At 49.7% G+C, this 22,414-nt stretch overlaps 5 protein-coding genes across 5 annotated transcripts; 4 read left to right on the top strand and 1 right to left on the bottom strand.

Annotated features, from left to right (window-relative positions):
- Positions 1-119: 119 nt before the first annotated feature.
- FOBCDRAFT_222518 (uncharacterized protein) lies at positions 120-2,402 on the bottom strand. The gene is made up of 3 exons (XM_059609611.1): positions 1,587-2,402; positions 896-1,523; positions 120-844 (listed from the first exon to the last, which is right to left on the bottom strand). Exons 1-3 carry the CDS (start codon positions 2,331-2,333, stop codon positions 255-257), a joined length of 1,965 nt encoding a protein of 654 aa, XP_059464850.1. The 5' UTR covers positions 2,334-2,402; the 3' UTR covers positions 120-254.
- A 2,494-nt stretch (positions 2,403-4,896) lies between these two features.
- FOBCDRAFT_292786 (L-Aspartase-like protein) lies at positions 4,897-5,670 on the top strand. The gene is made up of 3 exons (XM_059611810.1): positions 4,897-5,048; positions 5,071-5,072; positions 5,095-5,670. The coding sequence occupies exons 1-3, from the start codon at positions 5,036-5,038 to the stop codon at positions 5,617-5,619; spliced, it is 540 nt and encodes a 179-aa protein (XP_059464849.1). The 5' UTR covers positions 4,897-5,035; the 3' UTR covers positions 5,620-5,670.
- An 8,310-nt stretch (positions 5,671-13,980) lies between these two features.
- FOBCDRAFT_33288 (uncharacterized protein) lies at positions 13,981-16,100 on the top strand. Its single transcript, XM_031183345.3, has one exon. It carries the CDS (start codon positions 14,107-14,109, stop codon positions 15,949-15,951), a length of 1,845 nt encoding a protein of 614 aa, XP_031038987.2. The 5' UTR covers positions 13,981-14,106; the 3' UTR covers positions 15,952-16,100.
- Positions 16,101-19,452: 3,352 nt separating this feature from the next.
- Positions 19,453-20,024, top strand: FOBCDRAFT_201243 (uncharacterized protein; the record flags this gene model as incomplete). The annotated part of the gene is made up of 4 exons (XM_059609000.1): positions 19,453-19,496; positions 19,544-19,559; positions 19,693-19,791; positions 19,854-20,024. 4 exons carry the CDS (start codon positions 19,453-19,455, stop codon positions 20,022-20,024), a joined length of 330 nt encoding a protein of 109 aa, XP_059467177.1.
- Positions 20,025-20,219: 195 nt separating this feature from the next.
- FOBCDRAFT_201242 (uncharacterized protein) lies at positions 20,220-21,266 on the top strand (the record flags this gene model as incomplete). Its single annotated transcript, XM_059608999.1, has 4 exons — positions 20,220-20,636; positions 20,788-20,935; positions 20,996-21,109; positions 21,148-21,266. The coding sequence occupies 4 exons, from the start codon at positions 20,220-20,222 to the stop codon at positions 21,264-21,266; spliced, it is 798 nt and encodes a 265-aa protein (XP_059467176.1).
- Between the last annotated feature and the right edge of the window lie 1,148 nt (positions 21,267-22,414).

The following is a 22,414-nucleotide window of genomic DNA, read 5'->3' as shown; positions in this document are numbered from 1 at the left end:
ACTTTCCCCACGTTTGACACGATTGTTTGGAGGATTTAAGGTATGTATTGAAATCCTCAGTGGACTCACGAGATTACAAAGCAGGATCTTTTGTTCAACCAATGCTTCAACTAGCGAGGTCTAGACTTATAATTCAATTGATTCCAAACATTGATTCCACATCGTACTTCGTATTCCTGGTATCGAAGAGTATCATGATTCCATCACCAAACTCCAGACACCTACCAAATCAAGACTATTCCCAAAAGACGGGTCTACCACGCCTCCCACATCTGGTTTCCCATGGAGATCAACCTGTTGAACAACTGATCCCGCATAGAGACCGCCGTGAGATGATGTTCTTGCCCATCCTTCGTCCTGATCATCAAACCATCCACAATCTCACTCCCCATTGCCCAGCCGACAATGATCTTACTCTTCCACCCAAGACCACCCATCTTCTTCAATTCCTCGATATCGCCAATCGTAACAGTCCAAGCGGGCTTCACATCTCCTAGCTCAGTCGTCCAACTAACAGCAGGCGTTGTAGCCGTGGCCGTAATGTAAGCATGGCCCTTCTTTCCCTTGTACCGCGCTGGGAAGCGAATTGGGCCGGTGAGAGGATACGGTTCTTGGCCTTTGACTACACCGAGACGATTCTTTGCGTGGTGAGCACCTGCTTTGGCTTTCGCTTTGTCGGCGGCCAGAGCAGTCGTAACACCACCCTTTGCTGTACCACGGATAAAGTTCATGATGCGATGAGATTTCTTGTGCTTTGTCTTTTCCTCTTCCTCCTCGTGTTCATCTTCGTGGATAATGTTTTGATCAGGCTGGACAGCCTCGGCGATTTCGCTCTGTGATACTCCTTCTGGTGGTGTTAGTATGTGCTGAACTTTAGTCAATGAGTATTACACACCTAGATGTTCCAAACCCTCTCCAGCAGTCTCATGGGGAACAGTCGGGGGAGGCACGTCGGAAGAAGGAGGGGGTGGCAGAGGAGCCTTGTTCTTTTCACCGATGCGGAGAAGAGTGATAGCCAACTGCGCATTTGTAGGAACGCCTCGAAGAATAGTGTTTCGCAACTCGACATACTTCTCCCAGCGGGGATACGTCCTGTTGATGAAGTTCATAGCGGGTGTGATGATGGGATCACCGAAGAATCCAAAGCCAGCAGCAAATCCCATTCCTTTCATTGCCATGTACGGAGTCGTGAACCAAGCTCCGAGAAGCATAGGTACAAGAACACCAATGAGGATAAACTTAGGTCGATGGCGATGGAAAGGCGCTGCCGGACTCAAGGCATTGCCGAATCGCTCCCAGGTATCAACAAAGTCAGCAATCATATGCATCGTCGGACGCGCCTTGTCCCAAACAGCGTTCGAAACCGGCTTCTTGGCCCTGTTATGTTCAGCATGAGGATTCTCTCCCACAGACTTCTGTCTAGCCTCGGTGGCCTCTTCAGTAAGTTTCGTCGGATCAGGCGCAGCGCTATCATCGTCGGGATCCGTCTGGGGGTGTTTACCCGCAGCCGTGCTAACCACAATCTACAAATCACTCAGTCTGCATACTTCAAGGATCAAAAAAGCAAATCTTACACCTGAACATACCGTAGACAAGCTCGTCACAAAGCTATGAGCTTCCTGTTCAACTGCTTCGCCCTTGTGCTTCTCCGGCGCACCAGTGACTGAATCATCGGAGGCCAGAACACCAGCTGCTGGTTTCTTGACACCTCCTGTCTTGGAGTCGATTATCGAGGGTGGTGCTCCAGGGAAACAGATATCGCGGGCCTCGTGGGACCAGATGAGTACCATGAGGAAGACAATGATCGTGGGACCAAGAATATCGAGAAGCCATGCGAGGGTGTATACTGCGAGGAACGCAGATGTTCGCTGATACTCCCTCCAAGAGCGAAGACGCGCAATATGCTTCCAAAACGAAAACAACTGCGCAAAAACCGAAACATAAAGTCGCTCGATCTGCGCCCTGAGCTTCTCAGGCGAAAACTCTTCTTCGTCCGCAATGTTCATATCCAGCATTCCCAGCGGTGGCTCCTCGATGCTCCTGACGTAGAAGACCTGCTTATCGAAGCGTCGTATCAAAGCCCAGACATCTTCATTCTTCAAGCCTCCCACCAGCGGGGGCACGACGCGGGGAGGTTCGTTCCATCCTAGATTCTTGACTTCGACATCGCCGTGCTCAAGCTGCGCTGCGCCTTTTTCTTCAAAGTTTTGGGATTCTTCGGCGAGGGAGTGGCTGACGGTTGGGGCTTCTTCTTGGTGTTGTTCTATTATTTCTGGTTCGCTTCCTGTGTTGCTTGCTGTGAAGCTACGGTTTGGGTCCTCTGCTGTAGCCATGATGTCTACCGTAGAACGTTGCAGTCTCCAACGTACTTAGGTAGGATTAATGGGAGATTAGAGTTGTTATGCCTTCATATGTCTTCAGCTGGAATTAGATTCCCCGCCTCCTACGTCAAAATGCCAGGGAATCAGTATCATGACATCTGCCCTCCTTCCGTGACGTCATAAGATCTTAGATTAACGACAGATGCAACCAACAGGTTATTTCCAATCACAGCAACTATTCCCCAGAAAATCAAAACACAATGTATCACCCAAAGCGTAAAATCCAGTGGATATGATAGCTGTCGTAAGCTCTATTCAGCTGTACTCGATGCAACCTCCACGTCACGGTTCCGCAAATGACACAAACGGGCCTTGTTTAGCGTCTTGATCTGGGTACACGCTGAACATCACAACCTTGTTGGTAAACGCGCTCGCACCCTGTTTTGACGTGCAGATTCGCTTGGATGATGAGGCTCGGTCATGGATTTTGTCGATCCCGGGTGTAACCTCCGGCATGGGGCCGATTACCGATATCGCGGAGGACATCGTCCGGAGGTTGTCAGCTCCAGAGATGGTGATTTGTTAGGATTTGTAGATAAATGACAGCTGAAGACTGAATGCTACCCTGGATCAAGCCTCGTCGTCACTGTTTATGTCGGTTGAGACTCTTTTGGAACGACAACTGAGTGTGTAGGTGATTCCTGGTATCAAGACATCGTGAGCAGAGTCACTGCCTCATGTATGGCAATTTCCGGCTGACGCCTTTTCGAACAACTCCATTAGAACCTCTTGCTTCCTCCGTCGTTGACTGCCGCGGCTGAGCCCATCTCTATTCTCTCAAGTGGGTGGATAGACAAGTGTCACTGGGCACACCGTTCGAGATTGGGCAGTGTCATCTCTCTCCGTCTTCCACGAGAACAGGCGAAGAGAATGCCAATTGAATGCAGTACATGCGAGCCAGTTTGGAATGAGAATTCCTCGATTCTGCTCTCTTTTTCACAGCAGCGTATCAGGATACTAATGGTCCGAGTGAGCCTTCCGCCCTTGTCTTGGGCGATATTCACGCTGGAGATTCTTGACACATCGCAACCAGGGAATCTCACGATACGCAGTACCTCTAGCATCAACTCAAGATTGATATCTTGATTTTCTTCCCTTTTTGAAGTTCTTGGTCGCACTCCCTTTAGATCCGCTTCCAGTGAAGCGATCGATTCAGCAGTCAATTCAACTACCCGGTAGCTCCAAGAACTGACGATACATTTTATCACAAACGGACCATTGAAGCGAGTATTTTACTCGGAGGTTTGTTCTATAAGTATGAAGCTTTTCTCAGATTCATCACATTCACTTTGCCTTTGGTCGTGCTGGATATTACCCAGGCTTAAGTTCATCGTCATGGAACCATCATCGATACAACAGACTTCACGAACTACATTCGCGACTAGTTTCCTTAGACTTCTTACCATTTATCAATGCTGTTCATATCACCAAAGACTAACACAATAGCTATATCACGAAAACATGATTGGGAAACGCACAGCATCATACTCAAAAGGACAAGTAGCGAATCTTACCTACCCTAAACCTTTCACACCGCCAACATGCAACGCTCAAACTCAACCGCTTCAATCATATCAATTCGACTGGATCAGACACTCGGCGCACACGTAATTACATTCATGGGACTTATATCCGTATTACTGACAATTGGCGAATTTGATTGGCTTGGGAGCTTGAAAGCTCACCCTCAGATGGACCTACAACCTACGAGAAGCTCAACAAAACCTACAAGTGAATCCGCCTACAGACGAAGCCAGTACATACATCCGGATACATTCATCGAGCCACACTGAATCCTCTCTCCCGAAAAACACCGATAAACATCTTTGTCTTGCAACGCGCCATCTCCCGGTCCAGCTTCTTGATACCGGGTACAACAGCCAGCATCACAACACCTTTGCATACCCTCAAATGATCTACAACACATTAATTGAGGCATATAGACACGTCGACTTCCCTCCTCCGACATCCCGTTCCCTCTCGCCACAATAAGGCCTCGTTCTATCCCAGGCGGTAATTCCGCATCTCATTCCGCGAAACTGATTGGACGAACCAAGTGTGATATCTCCTACAGCAGCGAGGCCAGAACAACTCAAAAAACCTACCCCAGAAACCGGTGAGGCCTAGCTACAGAGCGGCCCCGGGGATCGAGGCCAACGCAGAATAGCATACCATTGAACTTGGCAGCCTCGTGGGCGGGTAATACATTATCGTGGCTATCTGAGAGACGAAGTTTTCTCCCCCACACACGCGCGCGATACAACTCATTGATTGTAACAGCCTCGACCACGGGATCAGGATCTGGGCGAATGAGCATCCGCCACACGGCGCATCAATTGAATGAACAGGGCAGGGGAAATGAGACTTTCTTTTGGATGAACCAGCAAGGTACAGTAAAGCAAGGGAAAGAAAGGCAAAAAAGCAACAATGTGTCAGCGGTGAGCTCTATGCAATGGCAGGGATTCATCAGCGCTTTCATTCCGACAACACAGCAACAACAGTACACTTGAGCGAAGTATTGAAGCCCGAATCTTTCGACTCTGCTCGAGATTCTAGCGTGTCAGCCTCGGCTCTTGCATTACAGATGTGTGCCATAGTATCCTGAATTTGGCTTTGTCACTATTGCAGATGCCTATTCAACGGGTTCATCATTAATGCCCCAGGCAAGTCTCCCTCTTCTACCGTATAGAAGTCTTGGCTAATGTACCCGTAGAAGAAAAATTCCGACGACCTCGAACTTTTGAGGGGTAAGGCTGGCAGGACTTTTGGTCATCTTGCCGGTGTTTATTGTGCTACGAAGGGTCTCCCCAGTACCTACAACAAAGACTTGCAAGAGAACTGGGAGCCTATGCTAGATCATGTCAAGACTGTCTCCGATAGTGTGCAGATCGCAAATGGCATCCTCAGCACTCTCAAGCTTCGACCAGAGCGCATGATAGCCTCGCTCAACCCTTTCCTCCTTGCGACCGACGTTGCAGACGCCCTCGTGAAAATTGTCGTGCCTTTCCGTGAGACACACCATATTTCAGGGCGTGTGGTGGCCAAGAGCAAGGAGCTGGGAATCCTAATGGACCAACTGAGCCTGGAGCAGCTGCAGGCCATTGATAGCCGATTCCCGGATAACATCAAGGATGTATTCAACTACGAGGCTAGTGTTGAGTCAAGGAATGCTCAAGGTGGCACCAGCCGAGCAGGCGTGCTAGAGCAGATCGAGGTCCTTAAGGGCATGCTGGATTAGAGGCATTTGATAGATGGCTCGAAGGCTACGGTTGCAGTACGGAAATTGGGAAGGTAGAAGTTGATCTATTTCTTAGGTAAGAAATAGATCAGCCGTGATGTTTATGTTCATCTGGGCTGGAAAATAGAATAAAGCAAAGCAAGGACAAGTGATGAGAAATTCTAGAGTTGGTGATGGCGTCAGATATGAAGGTCCCAAATGGGTTGAGCGTAGCCAGGGCCCGAAACCACAGCCCACTCTTCGTCCTCCGCAGCCTGCACTCAGCAACAGCTCAGCTTAGAGCAGCAAGAACTCAGCTCTGGAAACGAAAATGGATTTGGTACGCTTGAGTTTCGTCTCAGAGTAATGTGGTATCCATGCCATTTTCACCCAGCAGGATCCGCGAGACCACGTGCCTTACCGAGGCGAAGTTTCATCGAAATGACAGAAACATGTCACCAAGTAGTTCAGACGATTTGATGGCCACTTGGCCGGGATGGAGTGGTATCCGCTGGCGCGAGGAACGACTGACTGGTTGTACAAGTCAGTCCTGCGTTCTCGCAGGCCTGCAAAGGTCAGACGATTAAGCAGTCAGCGCTGAATACGGCACAAGCCAACTGCAACTGCATTGAGTTCAGGTCAGGCAAAAAGTGCCTGCAGTAACTTCAGGAAGCCAATGGCTTTGCATGCAGCAATTGAGCTTAGGATCCTGAGAGCAAGTCAATGACAACCTCGTGCATTCAAACCTGAAATGCCGAATATCCCGAGCATCAAATTTCCGTGCTTACCTTGAGTATGAGCAAAATCTTGCTAAGCAGAAGCAGAGACCGACATGTGCATCGCGTCGCGCCGCAGCACAACGAAGGATTGGTCGTGCCTCAATGCCATGTCCCAGTTCAAAAGTCAGCCACAAGAGAAGCCACGGCCACACGAACCCTTGTCGCGATCGTCAGGAACGAGACACACCAAAAGCCTCCGGGCCCCATGTCCGCTGGCCGCGTCCCTCTTCAGGCATAGCCAGGGCAAATCGGGAGGCATAATTCGCGGGTAAGCAGGTGAATGTTGCAGAGGCTGAGAAGAGGAAAAGTCAATCAGCCACCGTTGAAAGCTTTTTCATCAGAGTTGGGACATTATTCCTCTCCCTGCGGCCGCTCAAATTAACTGGTTCCTATTGTGTGTTCCGTTGCAACCCATCCAGTGAACCATAACAGCTGGAGTAATATGCAATAAGCAATTTAAAAGATTATATCCTGCAGTCGAGTTTGCTTCCCACGCATGCATCCAACTTCCAACCACTGCATGTGGACGCAAGGGAACCCCTTCCATAGGCCTGCATATCGACCGATTTCCCTTCCGCTGACATTCCCCCACGATGCATCGCAGATTACTATCACGTTATCAGTTCCCGGTGGCTTCTCTTCTCAGCGATGCACTTCTCACGGAGACACTCGGAGCCGCTTCTCGGAGAACAGCCAAGAGGGACAAAAAGACGCGGCGTGGGGCCGGTGGAAGACTCTTTCATGATGACGGAAAAAGAAAGGCAAGACTGAAAATTCTGATCCTGTAAGCCCGGTGGAGATGCATGTGGGAATCTTCTGGCCAAGCACCCAAGGCACCCAAACTGTCGTCAGCGTTGTTGTCCTCTGTTCCTGAAAAAGCCCCAACATCTGGTCTTGGTTGGTCCAATTGTGGTTCAACTTGATGCCAATCTATTCCATATTCTGTCTGAGGCCGAGTTGGCTCTGATTTTTTTTTGGCGTTCCTGCAGATGGATGCTTCACCAGCCGGCCGCCTTCAAGCACATGGCTTCCAAGCATATCTGCGCTTGATGTAACAGTCAAGCCTTTCGGGGAACAATCAGAGTATCCCGCTCGGATCGTGACGTGCATCTTACGAGCCGAAATAGACTCAACGACGTTGCCTCAAAGTTGTAAGAGATAGAGTCGCGATTGGCTGCCGCAAACGAAGTCGCCAACAATTCATGAGGCTCATGCACATTTCCCAGCATTTTGGGGCATTTTGGGGGGTTCCGCAGGCTCTGAGTGGCAGAATTTGCCCTGTAAACTCGCAGTTGTGCCTTTTGTGGGTGACATCGCGATTAACGACGTTGACGGACGATGTAACCCACACCGAAAGAATTTGAGGCCATTGCCCAATCGAGTTTTCTTTGGAAGAGCACTAGTATCGCCACCAGGAACAGATGTCAAGGCGATCGCGGTGGCTTGAGACCTGGCTACATCGAGAGATCGTTGCATACTCACATGCTTCAACAAATCTCAATTGCTAAAGATATCGGAGAACATGTTGAGTGTTAGACAGCGTGCAATTGCTCGGCCCTGCTCTCATACGATTTCTTTCAGCATCTTCTTGAATTGACCATCACATATAGTCGCATTATGCTGTTGTGAAAGTAGCATTGAGTTAATAGAATGCAAGTCATTGCAGCCGCAGCCGTTGGTATAAGCGGCCCGTGTGTCATTCCCGATGCTGATTCTAACACCATGGCTGAACTCTGTTCTCAACAATGAGGCCACAAAGTCATAACGTCCAAGTTAAGCTCAAGGTATCCGTAATTCGTGTGGCTTCCACGTTGAAGCCCGTGCTTCAATTGTTATCTCGATCAGAATCTCGTCATAAACGCGGCGTTTTGACCGTTAGTAAAGAGCGTGCAGGTTGTAGTGTGGCGCTCAGAGGTTCCATAGGACGGCCCGACACCAGTAAGCGTCGCAAACTCTGTTGTCTTTTCATCCTGGCCACGAGTTTTTGACCAATTTGTAAAAAGCCCCGCGAAGTTTTCAATTTGGCAAAGAGACTAATTCCAAGTGATGATGTTGATCATGATGACAATGACGGCATTTGGTGGACTCTTGCTGAAGCTCTTTCACTAGGCACCCGCAGCCTTGGTTAAGCTTCTTTCCTTGTTGGTGAAGGATCGTCGCAATCATGAAGATGGTGTTCTGCCTTGCGACCGAGGCATCAACACCCTGTGGCGGGTCAAAGCAAAGGTCCTGCTGCAAGGGGCCTAAACGGGAGTGGTCAACCAATCAACAAGCCCTAGTTAACGAAGACTTTTATCAGCCATGAGAGCAGAAGCAACTTCGGCGCAATTAATTGTGCCTCGGATGGGCCTCTCAAGCCCTAGCAGTTGAAGATGGTGGAGGGGTCGGAATCTCTGTTGAATTGAGTTTGTGCGAACACGGATTGAGAACATTGAGGATTCCGAGTTGCATCCCGGGTGTGATAGAGTTGTTGACTTCAACTCCGGGACATTGGCCGTCAGGATCCAGCTCCATTGGCGGAAAGAGTGCCTCAATGGTGTGCCTCAAAAGATCATCAGTATGGACTTGTTCCTTCATTCAAGGCCGTCAGCCACATGAACGGCTTTGGAATAGTAACAAGATATGCAACCCCGGCACCGGACGAGCAACTAGCTCTCAGAGAAGGTTCTGTCAAGCCGAACTTCCTGTCCCCTCTCAACAGTGACCTTTCCGTCTTCTCTGCCACATGGTTCATACGCGTATCTGACAGCTCAACGAATTGTCAAGTGTAAACTCAAACAGACACTTCTAAGCAATGTCTTCTGGAGTTCAATAAGACTCGAGAGTAGCGCCAATGGGACTGGGGCCGAGCCTGTCCATCACAGCAATTCGCGCATTATAGCGCCCATGCCCATACAACGAAGCTAGAGTCCTGGTGTTGGATTTGTAACTTTGTTCACCATGGCGCAATCGTTATCAATGTCAAATGCAAGCGAGCAAAACCGGCAGGTCTGAACCATCAAGAATGGAAGTCATTGTGTGACTGTTGTAAAGCCTTGAAATGGAGCCTCCCAACACCCATGTCCATCCATTGTTGAAAGGCCCCAGCGACAAGGAACACAAGCGCAAGGGCGGAATCCTTGACAGCTTCCGCGGGCAAAACGGTCAGCCTCCAAAGACTTCCTTCCAATGTCGGCCCAGGTACCGTGGTGAGGCTAATGCAACAGGGCCTCAACCCGGGGCTCAGGGTCATCGTGGCTGCTGGAGGATGGCTAAGGGTCTGGCAACACGCCGACAACTGGCAGTACGTATCACTAGGCGCATCTTGCGTGCTGGTCGGTAAAAGAGGATGCAATCGGTGTATGCATCCGAGAACGGTGGTGCTTCAGAACGTAAATTCATGCCGATGGGGCATGTAGCTGCTTTAATACGAGCAGATTTGTAATTCTCCGACGCTCTCCACGAATTGCTTGCCTATTCCCCAGGCGATCAACACTTGGAGATCGCGATGTTGACCGATGAAAGACGACTGGGTAGGGACCTGGTAGATCGACACAGTCACTAGAGACAAGTAAAATGAGCAGTTGAGGGTTAAGCTTTTTATCAAACAACTGTTCCCGGAGCGTTGGACGCCGGTGCAAGTTGGCGTGGCTTTGGCAGCCTCTCGGTGTCAAGCTTTGCAGCCACCCAGTCCCGCCGGCGAGGCTAGAGGGACTTCCATGTTCTTCCATGGGATCCCGGCGCACCATCGGCGTCGCTTCCCTTCCGCTGGGAAGCTTGGACTGCGGACGCTATGCCGCGATGGGTAGGCGTGCCCCGTTGGCCACGAGTCTGTCGCGCGACAGGATGCAAAGTTGAAGACATGACATGACAAAGCAAAACAAAGAAATGAAAGACATGGAAAGCCTTGTTTGTCAATGGCACGGTAGAGGAATTGCGAGTTCAGACTGTTTTGTGTCGATGCATCTCGATGCATTCACTCGATGTGTCACTCCATCTTGAATATCGTCAAGGGTCTTGAAGGAAGACGAGGGACCAACCACTAGGCGAGAACGCGGTCTTTTGGAGGGGCGCGGAACGATTCAATGGCCTCGAACAAGGCGAATATGAATGACTCTCTGTCATCCTTTGAAAAGAAGCAAATCAAGTGTATCGGAAACATCCGTCCTCGCTCTGACGAAATGGCCCGCGGTTGAAACTTGACCGGTAGTTGACTGTAGGCGGTCAACTCAGCCAAACGGTCAGTTGAGGCCCAAGTCATGAGCTGGAAACACAGCGGATGGAATTGCGAGCACGGGGAAACGGGAAGACCCAGTTGTCTCGTGGAAACAAGACCAACGCTCAGTCTCTATCTCAAAGGGAAGTGATCGACAAAATGGCTTCTTCCATTGAAGCTGTGAACAACGACGTAATATTGCATAGCCAGAAAGCTCAACAAGTTTATTCAGCCGGTGCCATGGGAAAAAAAAAAAAAAAAAAAAAAAGGCAGAGCTGGTTGCCTTTTTCGCGCATACAGAGTTGAGTTATGCCGTCAGCGGCTTCGGTCAACAATTTGGCAAATTCGGTTGCTGGTTTGAGTTTATTGGTGGCGGGATCAAGACCGAAAATTGGAAGCTCAGCAGAGAAATGCTCGGGCTGGATTTCCGCTTGCAATGGAAGCCAGCACGCGCGGGGTTTCCACAATGGCACAAGTCGCCTGGTCTAGCGAGAGAGCCCAGAGTCAGAGATAACGGTGAAGTGCAAACCCGACTGCAATTACCATACCGCAAGTCCGGTCTTCCAAAAACTCACTGATCCCATGAGAATCCGGGGCAAGGATGGAATGGCCATGGCAGAATCGAGGCCGGCCCAGAGAGGCGGTGCCAACCCAGCCCAGCGAAGATACGATGCTTCAGTGCAAGGCTACGTACCCCCTGCTGACTCCTCCAAACCTTTCCCATCTGAGCTGCTTAACCCATGTCACCGGCTTCTCGATGCTCATCGCCTATTGAGAGCCCTGGCTGACAGGGAACCAGACTTTGGAAGAGCTAGGTCCAGGCCAAAAGCGGAACGCAAAGTTTCAATGAGGAGATTTTGGTAAGAATGAGAATGATACAGAGTTTAAGCTTCGAATTGATTGCTAGCAAAAAAAGAAACGTGATCGGCAAAAACGATGAGGTCAATGAATTGGAATGCGGGTAAAACAAACAAACCAAAAAAAAAAACTCCAGAGAGTGATCATCTTTGCATCCAATGGCAGGAGGGGGAGCTAGAGCTATCGCTTCCATGTGAAAGCAAAGCTCACAGCTTTGCATTCAGGGAATGCATTCCAGCTCTTGCCAATTCGGGAGTTACACAAAACGGTTTTCCAACGTTTGAGCCACAGAAGTATAAAACTGATTGTGCATTGCATAAACAGACAGCAATAGGAATTATGTTTGTGTATAAAGTGCTTATACGAACACAAACTCTGAATTGACTTTGCACCGTCATCGATTAGCAATTGTCGAAGGGAAGACCCCTGTAACTAAGTACCAAAGCCTCTCGGTCATGGATGGATACTGGCTTTGGCTGCTCTGGTTTGTTGTCCCTTTCAGGGTCCATGCGGTTCCCCCCAATCGAATATCATTCGTACGGTCCTGCTATTGCAGTCTACGTTTGACTCAAAAGTTAGGTCAAAGTCAAGATTAGGCTTTTCTTTGCCCGTGCATGTTCTGCAGCCATTGTTTCATCTGTCTATAACGTCAATATCAATGTGATTGTTTCGGGTTGCCGTTCTGTCGATCATGTAAACAACACGGACAGCCTCATCAGAGCACGGATAGTTCCCCTTCCTCATCGTGACTCTGTCGCTCTGAATAAACCCAGCCACTGTAAGCCCTTACTGTTGCATTGAACCTCTGTGCTTAGGCTTTTGACCCAACCTCCTCCCCCACTGGAAGTCCACCGCGGAAGCATGGCCCCACTTCCCTGAAGCGCTCTGAAAGAAAGAAAAAAATACTGTAAAATCTTGTACGTGCTGTACGGTCTCACAGCAGGACGAGCAGGTTTTGAACAGCTGCCAGTCTCTGAACCAGTGGATTTCCAGGATTCATCTCCTCATCACCTTATTTTCCCACGTCACAGACTGAACCCTTGTCAAGAGTTGCAGGAGAAAAGAAACAATTTAACACCAGCCGCGAGAGGAGAAGCACAGCGGCGGTTCGTCAGGGCTCTCCCCCCGCTTCCGTGCCCCAGAGCCTGAACGTCAGCCAACCTTTTTATCCCTGCAATCGAACAAGAGGTATACGCAGCTTCGACTGCACTGCATGTTGAGAACGTAACGTCGGGTAGAGTTAATCCATCACCGCCTGTCATTACAGACTCCATTATGCAGTTGGAGAGGGATCATTAAAGAGAGGCACAACGGAACGACTCTGTACCGAAGATGAGAGCCATGTCACCGGTCACCAAGTCCACCGCACAGCATCACCTCACCCTCCACCACCTGTGGACAGACGTACATTACATTACATACGCATATTTTATACATAGAGTACAACACCAAGATAACACCTTATCACATTAAAGATACAGCCGCGGTTCTGAGTAGACGGCCAACACTTGATATGTAGTCACGCCCAATCCTCGGTTCAATAACACGTGGACGACCGAGCGCTTATTCTCACTCCCAAGGCCCTGTCATTGCTCTGTGCTGTGCTGTGCTGTGGTGCGCTGTGCTCTACCGCGTAGTGGTCCCAGCCCTACCCAGACAGTCAAGAGTCGCTCGCATACACAGAGAGACAGACGCCCAAGAACTCATCAGCAGTCAATCACCCCATACATAACCTCCTCACACCCTTTGATAATAAACGAGCGTCATGCCCGGATAATTTCTTCTCTCCCTTGTCGACTCCTTGTTTGATCGAACAGCACCTCTACCAACAATTGTCGACCATCTGTCGTCATTGAATACATCTGATACAGCCAAACATCGATATCACTTGTTACGAGTCACACACCCGCCCTCACGAGGACAACCAACCAGGACCTCTCAAACGACGAGCTAAAGCCAAAAAAGTAACCAGCAACCAGAAATCGTTTGTTTTTCAACCACCCCAAACATCAACAAGAAAACAAGAGTCAGAGTCAACCACCAGAGTCAGTCCCCGCCCTAAGGTAGTCTCTGCCGGACACAGCCCACTTGGAGCAGGAAAAAAAAAATCCACCATCGGGAACCGTCTCCTCGTTGACTCCCACCCAACGGTTCTCCACCATTTTTTGTTCCGCTCAGACGCAGACAAGAAAAATAGTTGCGAGAGGAGAGAGACAGGCCAAGAGAGTCTGTTCAGGCTTGGGCTTGAGAAGACCCGCCTTGCTTTAGCTTCTGCACCCTTGTCTTGTTCACCTGCCCACTTTCACTTTCGCCCATCCACATCCATACCCTCCCTCCCAGAATCCCACCCCGGTCTGAGTCTCAGTGGGAAAAAAGAGAAGCACCCCCGGTCCCCGGATCCGCCGCCACTTGGCCCGACAGACAGACAGCGACTACCTTGGCTCCCAAAAGACTACACGAGGCTAACCCAACTTGGCTGCTGTGTCACTGCCTCTATCAACATCCACCTCCCGAGGCATCCCTCCAACTTTCTTGTTTTCCTTCTTCTTATGTTTTTCTCCCCAACACCAAAACAAAAAACAACAACAACACCATAGACAGCAGAAGGGAAACGCAGTCGTTCGTCTTTTCGACAACTTCGCAATCATAACGGCTTCGACCGTCAAGGCCGACATTATGTCGCCAAGGCTCAAGCCGCTGCTTCTCCCGCAGTTGGTAGAGGAGCGCCGTAAGTGGGAGGTGCAACAAGGTAGCCCCGAGACCGACCTCTCCTACATCTACTACACAACAAACTCGTCCTCCTCCGACATTACCTCTCCAATCACCCCGACTTTCTCCCCTGGAAAGGGTCACTTTCGAATGTCGAGCTCGACTTCTTCTCTCGATCTCCCACCGCAATTGAACGAGACTCCTGTATCGCCCACTCAATCGGTCCACACAAAACCCCCAATGCGGTCATTGCCCGATGTTCAAGAAGAGCCTTTGGAACCTGAACACAACACCACCACAGACAACACAGAGAGCAGCTACCGTAATAGTCTTGCCCCTTCGGACCAGTTTAGTCTCTACGACTGTTTGTGTATGTCTCGTCCGCCTGGCCAGGCTGTCGTATCTTCCGGGAAATCGTGCTTGGCCTGCCGTCTTCGTCTTGGTGATCGTGGAGTTACTGACCCATACCCTTCCCGTGTAGGCGACAACCTGTGTGAGCCCCGAAATAGTTCCGAAGATGTTATGTTCCATGGAGACATTGTCCGCGACTACGATATCGACTACGACATGGGTTTCTTGAGTGACGGTGACACCTCCATGGACGAGCGATCCCGCAAGAAGCGATCCGGTAGCGAGTCACCCTTTGCTGGACTAACGTCACGAATTGGTGCCCGTTTCCCTAGTCTCACGCGCTGGAACCCCAACACCCGCAGGGGCAACCCTATGCTCTCACCTAGCACCGAACTCAGCTTGGAGAGCGTTGTACTATCTGGAGGTCCTTCTAGTCGATCGTCGTCCATGTCTGCGCCCAGCCGACCTGGAAAGGAGCGCATGTTGGAAAACACTGGACTTCCCACCCCGGCAGTATCCTACTATGGCAGCACCGAGAGCATCAACCTTCCTGCGCCCATCGACATTGAGAAGGCGCAGGCTCTTGTCGAGCAAGCCGACCTCGAGCGAGAACGAGGACTGGCCACCACCCCTCTACTACCTCCTCTAATGACCAGCCCATTGAGCGGCCCACCGCCTGAGTCACCTCTGCAATCGCCGACCATTGCACCACCCTCTGCGACTACCGAAGTACCGTCACCCGTCCCTTCTGCGACACAGTTCCCTAGACCTTCTCTGAGCACAAAGCCTTCGGTGTCGTCCTTCCGATTTGGTTCCAACAGTCCTGAGGTTCCGATCCCTCTCCCTTCGATCCTGCAGGAGCACGATGAGTGGTCGGATCGCCTTGGTCACGCCAACTTCACCATCACACCGCAGCCTTATCAACCCGAGACTGTGAACATGGAGGCCCTTCAGCAGTTGCGCAACGACTGGGACGCAGCACGATGTAACTACACCAAGCACTTAGTGCGCACTGGCGAGAACTACGGCGAAACCAGCAAGATCTACGCTCTTACTGAGGCCAAATGGGCCGACATTGAGAGGCGATGGAGGTCAACCCATGACGGACTCATGTCGGAGATTGTGCAAGCTACCAGCTCTGCTCCTGGTTCGACAAGCGCGTCACGAAGCCGCAGCCGTGGCCGCGGACGATCACGAGCCAATAGCGGCGGCTCCATCCTTGGCCGACCACCTCCCATGGACGATGTCTTTGCGGGTATGCAATGGAAGCGCCTTGAGGATGGACTGCCCAGCGCAATTCCCCGACTGGTGGATGCGGATGGCAAGTTCCCCTCCCGAGGCGACGAAGACATTGTAGGACCCATGCAACGAGACGAGGTAATGCTACGGACGCGCAGCGAAGAGCGCAAGGGAGCACGATTCTGGAAGAACCTCGCAGGCAAAGTCGGCCTGCGAAAATAATGGTCCCCTCCAGCAAACACGAACTGGAACACGGGATCAACGACCATTTTAATGACTGCCACGACGATGACGACTAGACCAAACTAGAAGTCGTTGGATGATAAAGCCAGCTATCATGGGGTTGCTGGCGTTTCTACTTCTTTCATGTCCTATTTTGCACTATTTTTTACAGAGATACCCCGACTCATGTCATTCCTTTTCATTTTTTGGGACACCGATCCCGATATAGCCACGACGGCACAACATACGACCTTGGCCTTCTCCGTGGGGAGGAGGCTTGCACATTATTGTTTATTGTTTAGAAGTGTACATAATGGGAAGTGCGGGGCGTTGAACAGAGGGAAACCTGGATATTCGAAAAGCAAAGCGAATCGAGAAGACGAAAAAATTTAGACGGGACCTGGACCTGGGGTACAAAAACAAAGAACAGTGAGCAGAGATGCACCGCAGCTCTAGCTTGCAGGAGTTGGATTCGCCTTTTTTTTTTTTTACTTTCTACATTTTGCTTTCCCCGCCATGAAACTGGAGTGCACGACATTGGCAACCTGACACAAGGATGCAATGCACAAACACAAGACAGCACAGCACAGCGCACATTACAAACATTTATCCCCGGACATTGCAGACGCAAGCAAGTAATGGGTTGATTTGATGGATTTGAAATCAAGGGAGAACATGTCACAACGGGGGATGAGCGTGTACAATCATGTGTATGTATCATGGGGGGATCACTATTTGGCGTACCTGGTTTGGAAACTGGCGGAGGGTGAGGGGACGATATTAATGGCTGTCAAAACTTGGACAGCTCTCCGGCCTTGGTAAGAAAACCTTGGTGACGAGGAGATTAGTGAAGCAAAGCAAAAAGAATAATAAAAAAGAATTAAAATAACTATCTTGCGTGTGTGTCTCAGCTGTGACTGACAGCCCATGTCGTGGAATATGCCTTGGAGCTGTGGTCCAAACACGGGTCATCCAAGCGAAGAGGCACAAACAATCCATCAATCGAATCGTCTCTTTAGTTGGTAAGCACTCTACTCTAGACTGTATTTGAAGATGTGGTGATACCACAGCGCGGCACGACGCGACCCTCCACAAGCGACCATGGCTGCCCCCCCCCTCTTTCGGCAAACACGAGTTTAGCAAAACGAACACGATTTTTGTGAGGTTGCTTATTGGATGGTTTGGTTTGGATTGATGACGACACTAGATGCAGCTTTTATTCTAATCATTTATGTGGCAGAAAAGTGTCAGCGCCAGAGTGGTACAAATGGGTTACACGATGGCAGTGTGAGCACAGAGGGGGGGGCTTTTTGTTTCGTTTCATGGCGTCGGGGAAGGGAAGGATGAGCCGTGGTTTTGACAGCAGATCTGGTGTTTCACTATGATGCGGGTTTCCGTGAGGGGTTTTTCTGATTGTATTTGTATTGAGTATCTTGTGGCATGAGAGGTGGTGAGGAGTGAGCTTGTGTGGGATTGAAACGGGGATGTGCATTCATATCGGGGATGTGTACTTTATTTAGACTGTGGACGCGTGGAGGATGGGATGAGAAATCCTTGTTGGGCTTTGAGAGGGTTTGACAACCTTTTTGGAGTTTGGGGGAGTTGTGAAGATGAGGTTTGGGTTTGGGTTTGGTTTGGTGATGGTGATGGTGATGGTGATGGTAGTTGAGGTTTGGTGATGATGTGAATGATATGGTGATGAGAGACTGTATAGATGCTGCCTAGATGCAAACTGAGCTGGAAAAAGTATAAATAGAGCTCTTGAGAACGCTGAAGGCTCTGAACTTCCTCAACTACTCAACTCTATATTATAACACTTTCATGCTCCTCCTGCCCACTCCTTTTTGTAGATTATACTTCTCCGTCCATTCTCTTCTTTTGTTCAGTCCAGAACAACAACTAAGAGAAGGTAACCCTTGTTACAAGAAGAACTTTGTTTATGTTGACTTAAAGCCAACCTACCAACTGAATAAAATAGATGTCTTGTGCGGACAGCCCCGACGCAGACTCCGAATTTGAGTCTGATACCACTGCCTCCCGAGAGGATGATCAAGATGGAACTTATTTACATACACATGTCTACGAGGAATCCTCGAAGAGATCGTCCACGATCAGGACCTCCGCCTTGTGAGCACATCTGACTCTCCCCTGCCCCAGACACCAAGTCTAACAGATGGACAGACGAGCAAAGCTTGGAACTCGCCACAGACAGTGGTTAAAGGTTCATGGGCATCAAGGACATCCCCTTTCAAGCCCGACATGGCCATTGGGGATTATTCGCCCCTGCGTGGTTTTAGACGACGAGTTCACTTTGAGAACATACCGCTTCTCGTCATGTCCTACGCTTGTCCAGTGTTTGAATGGAACAGTAAGCGCCCTCGAGCGTCCCACTACTACGTGTGATACTTACTATTGAATCTCCAGGGATCCTGACACCGAGAACACACCGAATAGAATGCGAAGCAGTAGGGACGTGGTAGCAGGGATAACGGTGCTCTCTTTGCCAGCCAAAGCCCTGGCGTATCAGTACGATATGCCTCGTACAGAGTTCAACACTATTACATGTAAGTCTGCAGAAGGCTTCAGCAATGTGGACTAACAATTGGCGCCAGATATTCTCTTCCAAGAATGAACGCACAGGAAGGTGTCATTGGTGGTCTGGCCTTGCAACTCTTCCTTCTTCAAGCGCAAACATTCGCTCTTATACATGACAAGACGAGCAACTCACAGATGCATCGGAATCTACGCCAACACTAGCAATTGTATACCTACCACGCAACGAGAGAGTATTACACATACTACCCACAAGTGTGTTTGCTCTCTGGGCGAACTTGCTTGACAACTTGCAGACTTGGTCTCTAAGACGGCGAGGAGCCAGAGATTCTGGACAGCCCAAGTCAAAGGCCTGTGGAACAAGACCCAAATTTTCTTGTCAAGTTACAAGATGGTCATCGGGTATTGTGTTTCCATAACATCGAGACATGACCTGGAGAGGCTCTCTCTAAACTAAAGATCTTCTGCAAAGTCTCTCCCTGAAACAGTCTTTTTACTATATAAAGCGATGAATCAACCGGATCATCCGTCAGAAGCAATATCTGACCAGCAAGGAAGATGATGACATACACGGGTTTTGGCTAACACAAGCAAGTCAAGAACGTCGAAGCCGAAACGTATCATGGGACACAACAATGAAGAATAACACAAGGGCAGCGTTCGATTAGAGGTCGCTAAATTACGAGCTCTGTTGGACGCTCGCCTCTTCTATCTAGAAGAACAATGTCAAATTCAAGGATCTTGCCCCAGAATGCGGCATCTGTCGTGAGGATATCGCCGTCCTCCCATGTGACCACCAGCTCCAAAACAAGAATAGAGAAACCCACCAGGGAGTAATCCTCCCCTGTGGACATAAACCACCTCGAAAGTACAAACCATGCCGTCAACAATGGCGCAATCAATTGGGTGATATACTTGTTGGATAAAGTTCCAGGAGTTCATTGACTCATGCGAAACCGATCGTCAACAAATGATATCATCCTTGCCATAAAGTAAGTCTTATCTACTGAGAATAGTACGCTACTAACATAAGATTTAGGCACATCGAAGTTAAGGTAGAGCCTGGTTACCCTTCCTCAGGGCCTCAAGCCGAGCTGGTGCTCCCGCAACTTGTTGCCAGCTCCTTAGGGATCCAATGAGGTGCCAGACCATCCTTTATCACCTTTATCTAAAGAAAAATATTCTCAGGCAGCTGCTCATATCGACAAGCCACTACCTCCAAAACACAACACTCTCACTACTCACCAGCAAGGCCAAGTCGGTCACAATGTGGAACATCAGAAGCATGTAAGCTATATAATAATGCTGGGGATAATGGAGATGAAGGGCATGCTGGAAATGTCGCTCAGTCGGGGGCTACACTCAACTTCGGTGTTCATGAGGGGGTACTCCAGACGTTTGATCCCCGCGACCAAGCCCTCCTCGATCCTGAGAAGCCCTATGATCAGAGGTGGCAAGAGAAACATCGAGCTCCAGGCCCAGGCAATGATCGATCTCCTACCAGCTGGATTCCACAATAACGGCAATCTTTTATACTATAAAGTAGGTCATATCTACTAAAGATGGTATTCTACTAACATAAGATCCAGATACATCATCATCGATGTTGAACCCGGCTACCCATCTCCGGGACCCCACGCCGAGTTGGTCCTGCCACGGCTTATTGCCAGCTCCTTGGGTGCTCTGCATAACCTCCAGGGGATCCAACTGGACCTATGGTGGTCGTCAGACCCCAGCAAGAGGAGCTGAGCAATAGGTGTGCGAGACTGCCTGTCTGGAATGCCTTCCCTCCATCACAAGACACCCTTCATGAGTTGATCGATGATCTCAAACAGCTGGCGTATAGCTTGCTGGAAATACTACAACCATCAAGTCTCACGTCCGCCACCGCAATATCAAAAACAGGCCCCCCATCCAACCAAAACAAGACCACAGGACAACTCGAAGCCTCTCACCTTGTCCGAGAAAAGCGCAAGGAGGCAGCACTCGGTCGTCAGCGAGCCCATGCCAGAGCAGACACCTCCGAGATGAACATGGTCGCAATGGATGATCCAACCGATGGCCTCCGGTGGGCGTTTCATCTCACACTCAGCGGTCTCTGGGACTCGTTTCTCCCTAGCCCTACCAGCCAGGTGACCTACATTGCATTCGAATTCCTGAAGCACTGACCGAGCCCCTTGGAGAGGTAGCATTCACCCAGACTCCGGATCCCGAATTGGTGATGACCAACGCCGTGCTCGATCAGAAGGTTGCTCAAATTGAGGCAACATCCTTGACGGACAGTGGAATACACCTTTCGAACTCATCAAGGACTGCCACGCCCCTGTCGCTACCAGCAATGCTTTACTAGCCGATGAAATCGAAAATCTCCAGATTACTCCTCGGCACAAGGAGTCCATCTTCTCCGAGCTACCAGATAATCAAGCCTCCAGTAAGTCTTCCACTAAACTATTTACTCTGATAGTATTCCCCGATTAACGATTCTCCATAGTTGATGTTATGGAGACGAACCCCTGGTACCATGTTATATATACATACATACTGCTCACGAGAGACCTGCAAATGGTCCGATTGAGAAAATCGACAAAGACACCCTATCAGGCTTGTAGGTCCCATCTCATACCGACTCGACATTTTCCCAAGTCCTTTCGCCGTTTCAGAAACGTCAGCGCATAGGCGCCACGTATAACGGAAACGCTTCTGGCTGCAAGAAAGATCTGCTCCATGCTAGCACCGCTGTCGTGAAAGTGTCAGCGAATTAGACAAGTAAAAAGCCTGGCTAGAGGCGCAATATACAGCGGCCAAGGAGTTCTGTGAGAAATGAAAACTTGTCTCTGGGTTTGCGGGGCTCAGACCGTGGTTAGAGAGGAGATCACAAGATGTCGAGGGAGATGAGGACATGAAGACGGCAGTCAAAGACAGTAACCGCCAGTGCCTTCCTCGGCCCTATATATTAAAGACCACGGATGTCAAGCCAAGCCGAGCAAGCGATTCGCAGAAAGGTTCCTTCAAGTCGAATGCTGAACTCACAGCCCCCACAGGACGTACCGAAACATTAAAACAATACAAGCGAATACGGAAGTCTAATTCCTTCCAGGGGTACAGTCTAGGTTCTCGGGCCCTAGGATGTGAGGTAGGACAAGCAGCGCGACCACCAAGGAGCCAAAGGATGCTTCGGCGCACCAGCGGCAGAAGAACACCGACGTACCAGAATTGATACAGTCTTATTATATTCCCATTTACGTGGGGATTTAGTAACAGGTAAGTAAAGAACGATCCCATATGATGAATTCTGTATCAATACTAACTCATGGCCAATACAGAGCCTTGGAGCAACTCACAAAGCAGCGGTCAGCAAAAGCAATAACATGGGGAATGCTGAGCATCACCTTCTATTTACCTCGGACAGCACCAGAGTAGCATGTTCAAGCCCATAGCATCAAATCCAGCAAGGCTTTGCGTCACCCAGGGCTTCTGCTCGACTAATTCCTCCGGCAAAGCTGTTGCGGATAACGCGTTTCCAGGCTTGAAATGTCTGGAATCTCCAGCAGCCATCGAATTTCACTATCGATCTGTGGTGTTGAAGCAAGGGGCAAATCATTTATACTAGGCGGTGTCAGCTATATCCAGTTTGCAGCAAGGCTTGAAACAGCACATGTATATACTCCTATTTCGTGTTCTTTATCATTGATACACTTGTTAGGCATGGGCCTATACCGGATCTCGATTATGTCTTCGTTTCGCTACAACCCACATTTGGATGATTCAACAGGCATCGACCCCTTGCATAGATGGCCAGCTAGCAACCGTAAGAAGTATGTTGATGAGAGATTCCGAGTCCTAAATAGGACTTAAGCGTGGAAGAACATACTATCTTGGGATAATGTGAACCCCGAACCGGACAGAGAAG

Source organism: Fusarium oxysporum, chromosome V, assembly GCF_013085055.1.
Source record: "Fusarium oxysporum Fo47 chromosome V, complete sequence".
Classification (NCBI taxonomy): domain Eukaryota; kingdom Fungi; phylum Ascomycota; class Sordariomycetes; order Hypocreales; family Nectriaceae; genus Fusarium; species Fusarium oxysporum.
This window is presented reverse-complemented; position numbering and strand designations above follow the sequence as displayed.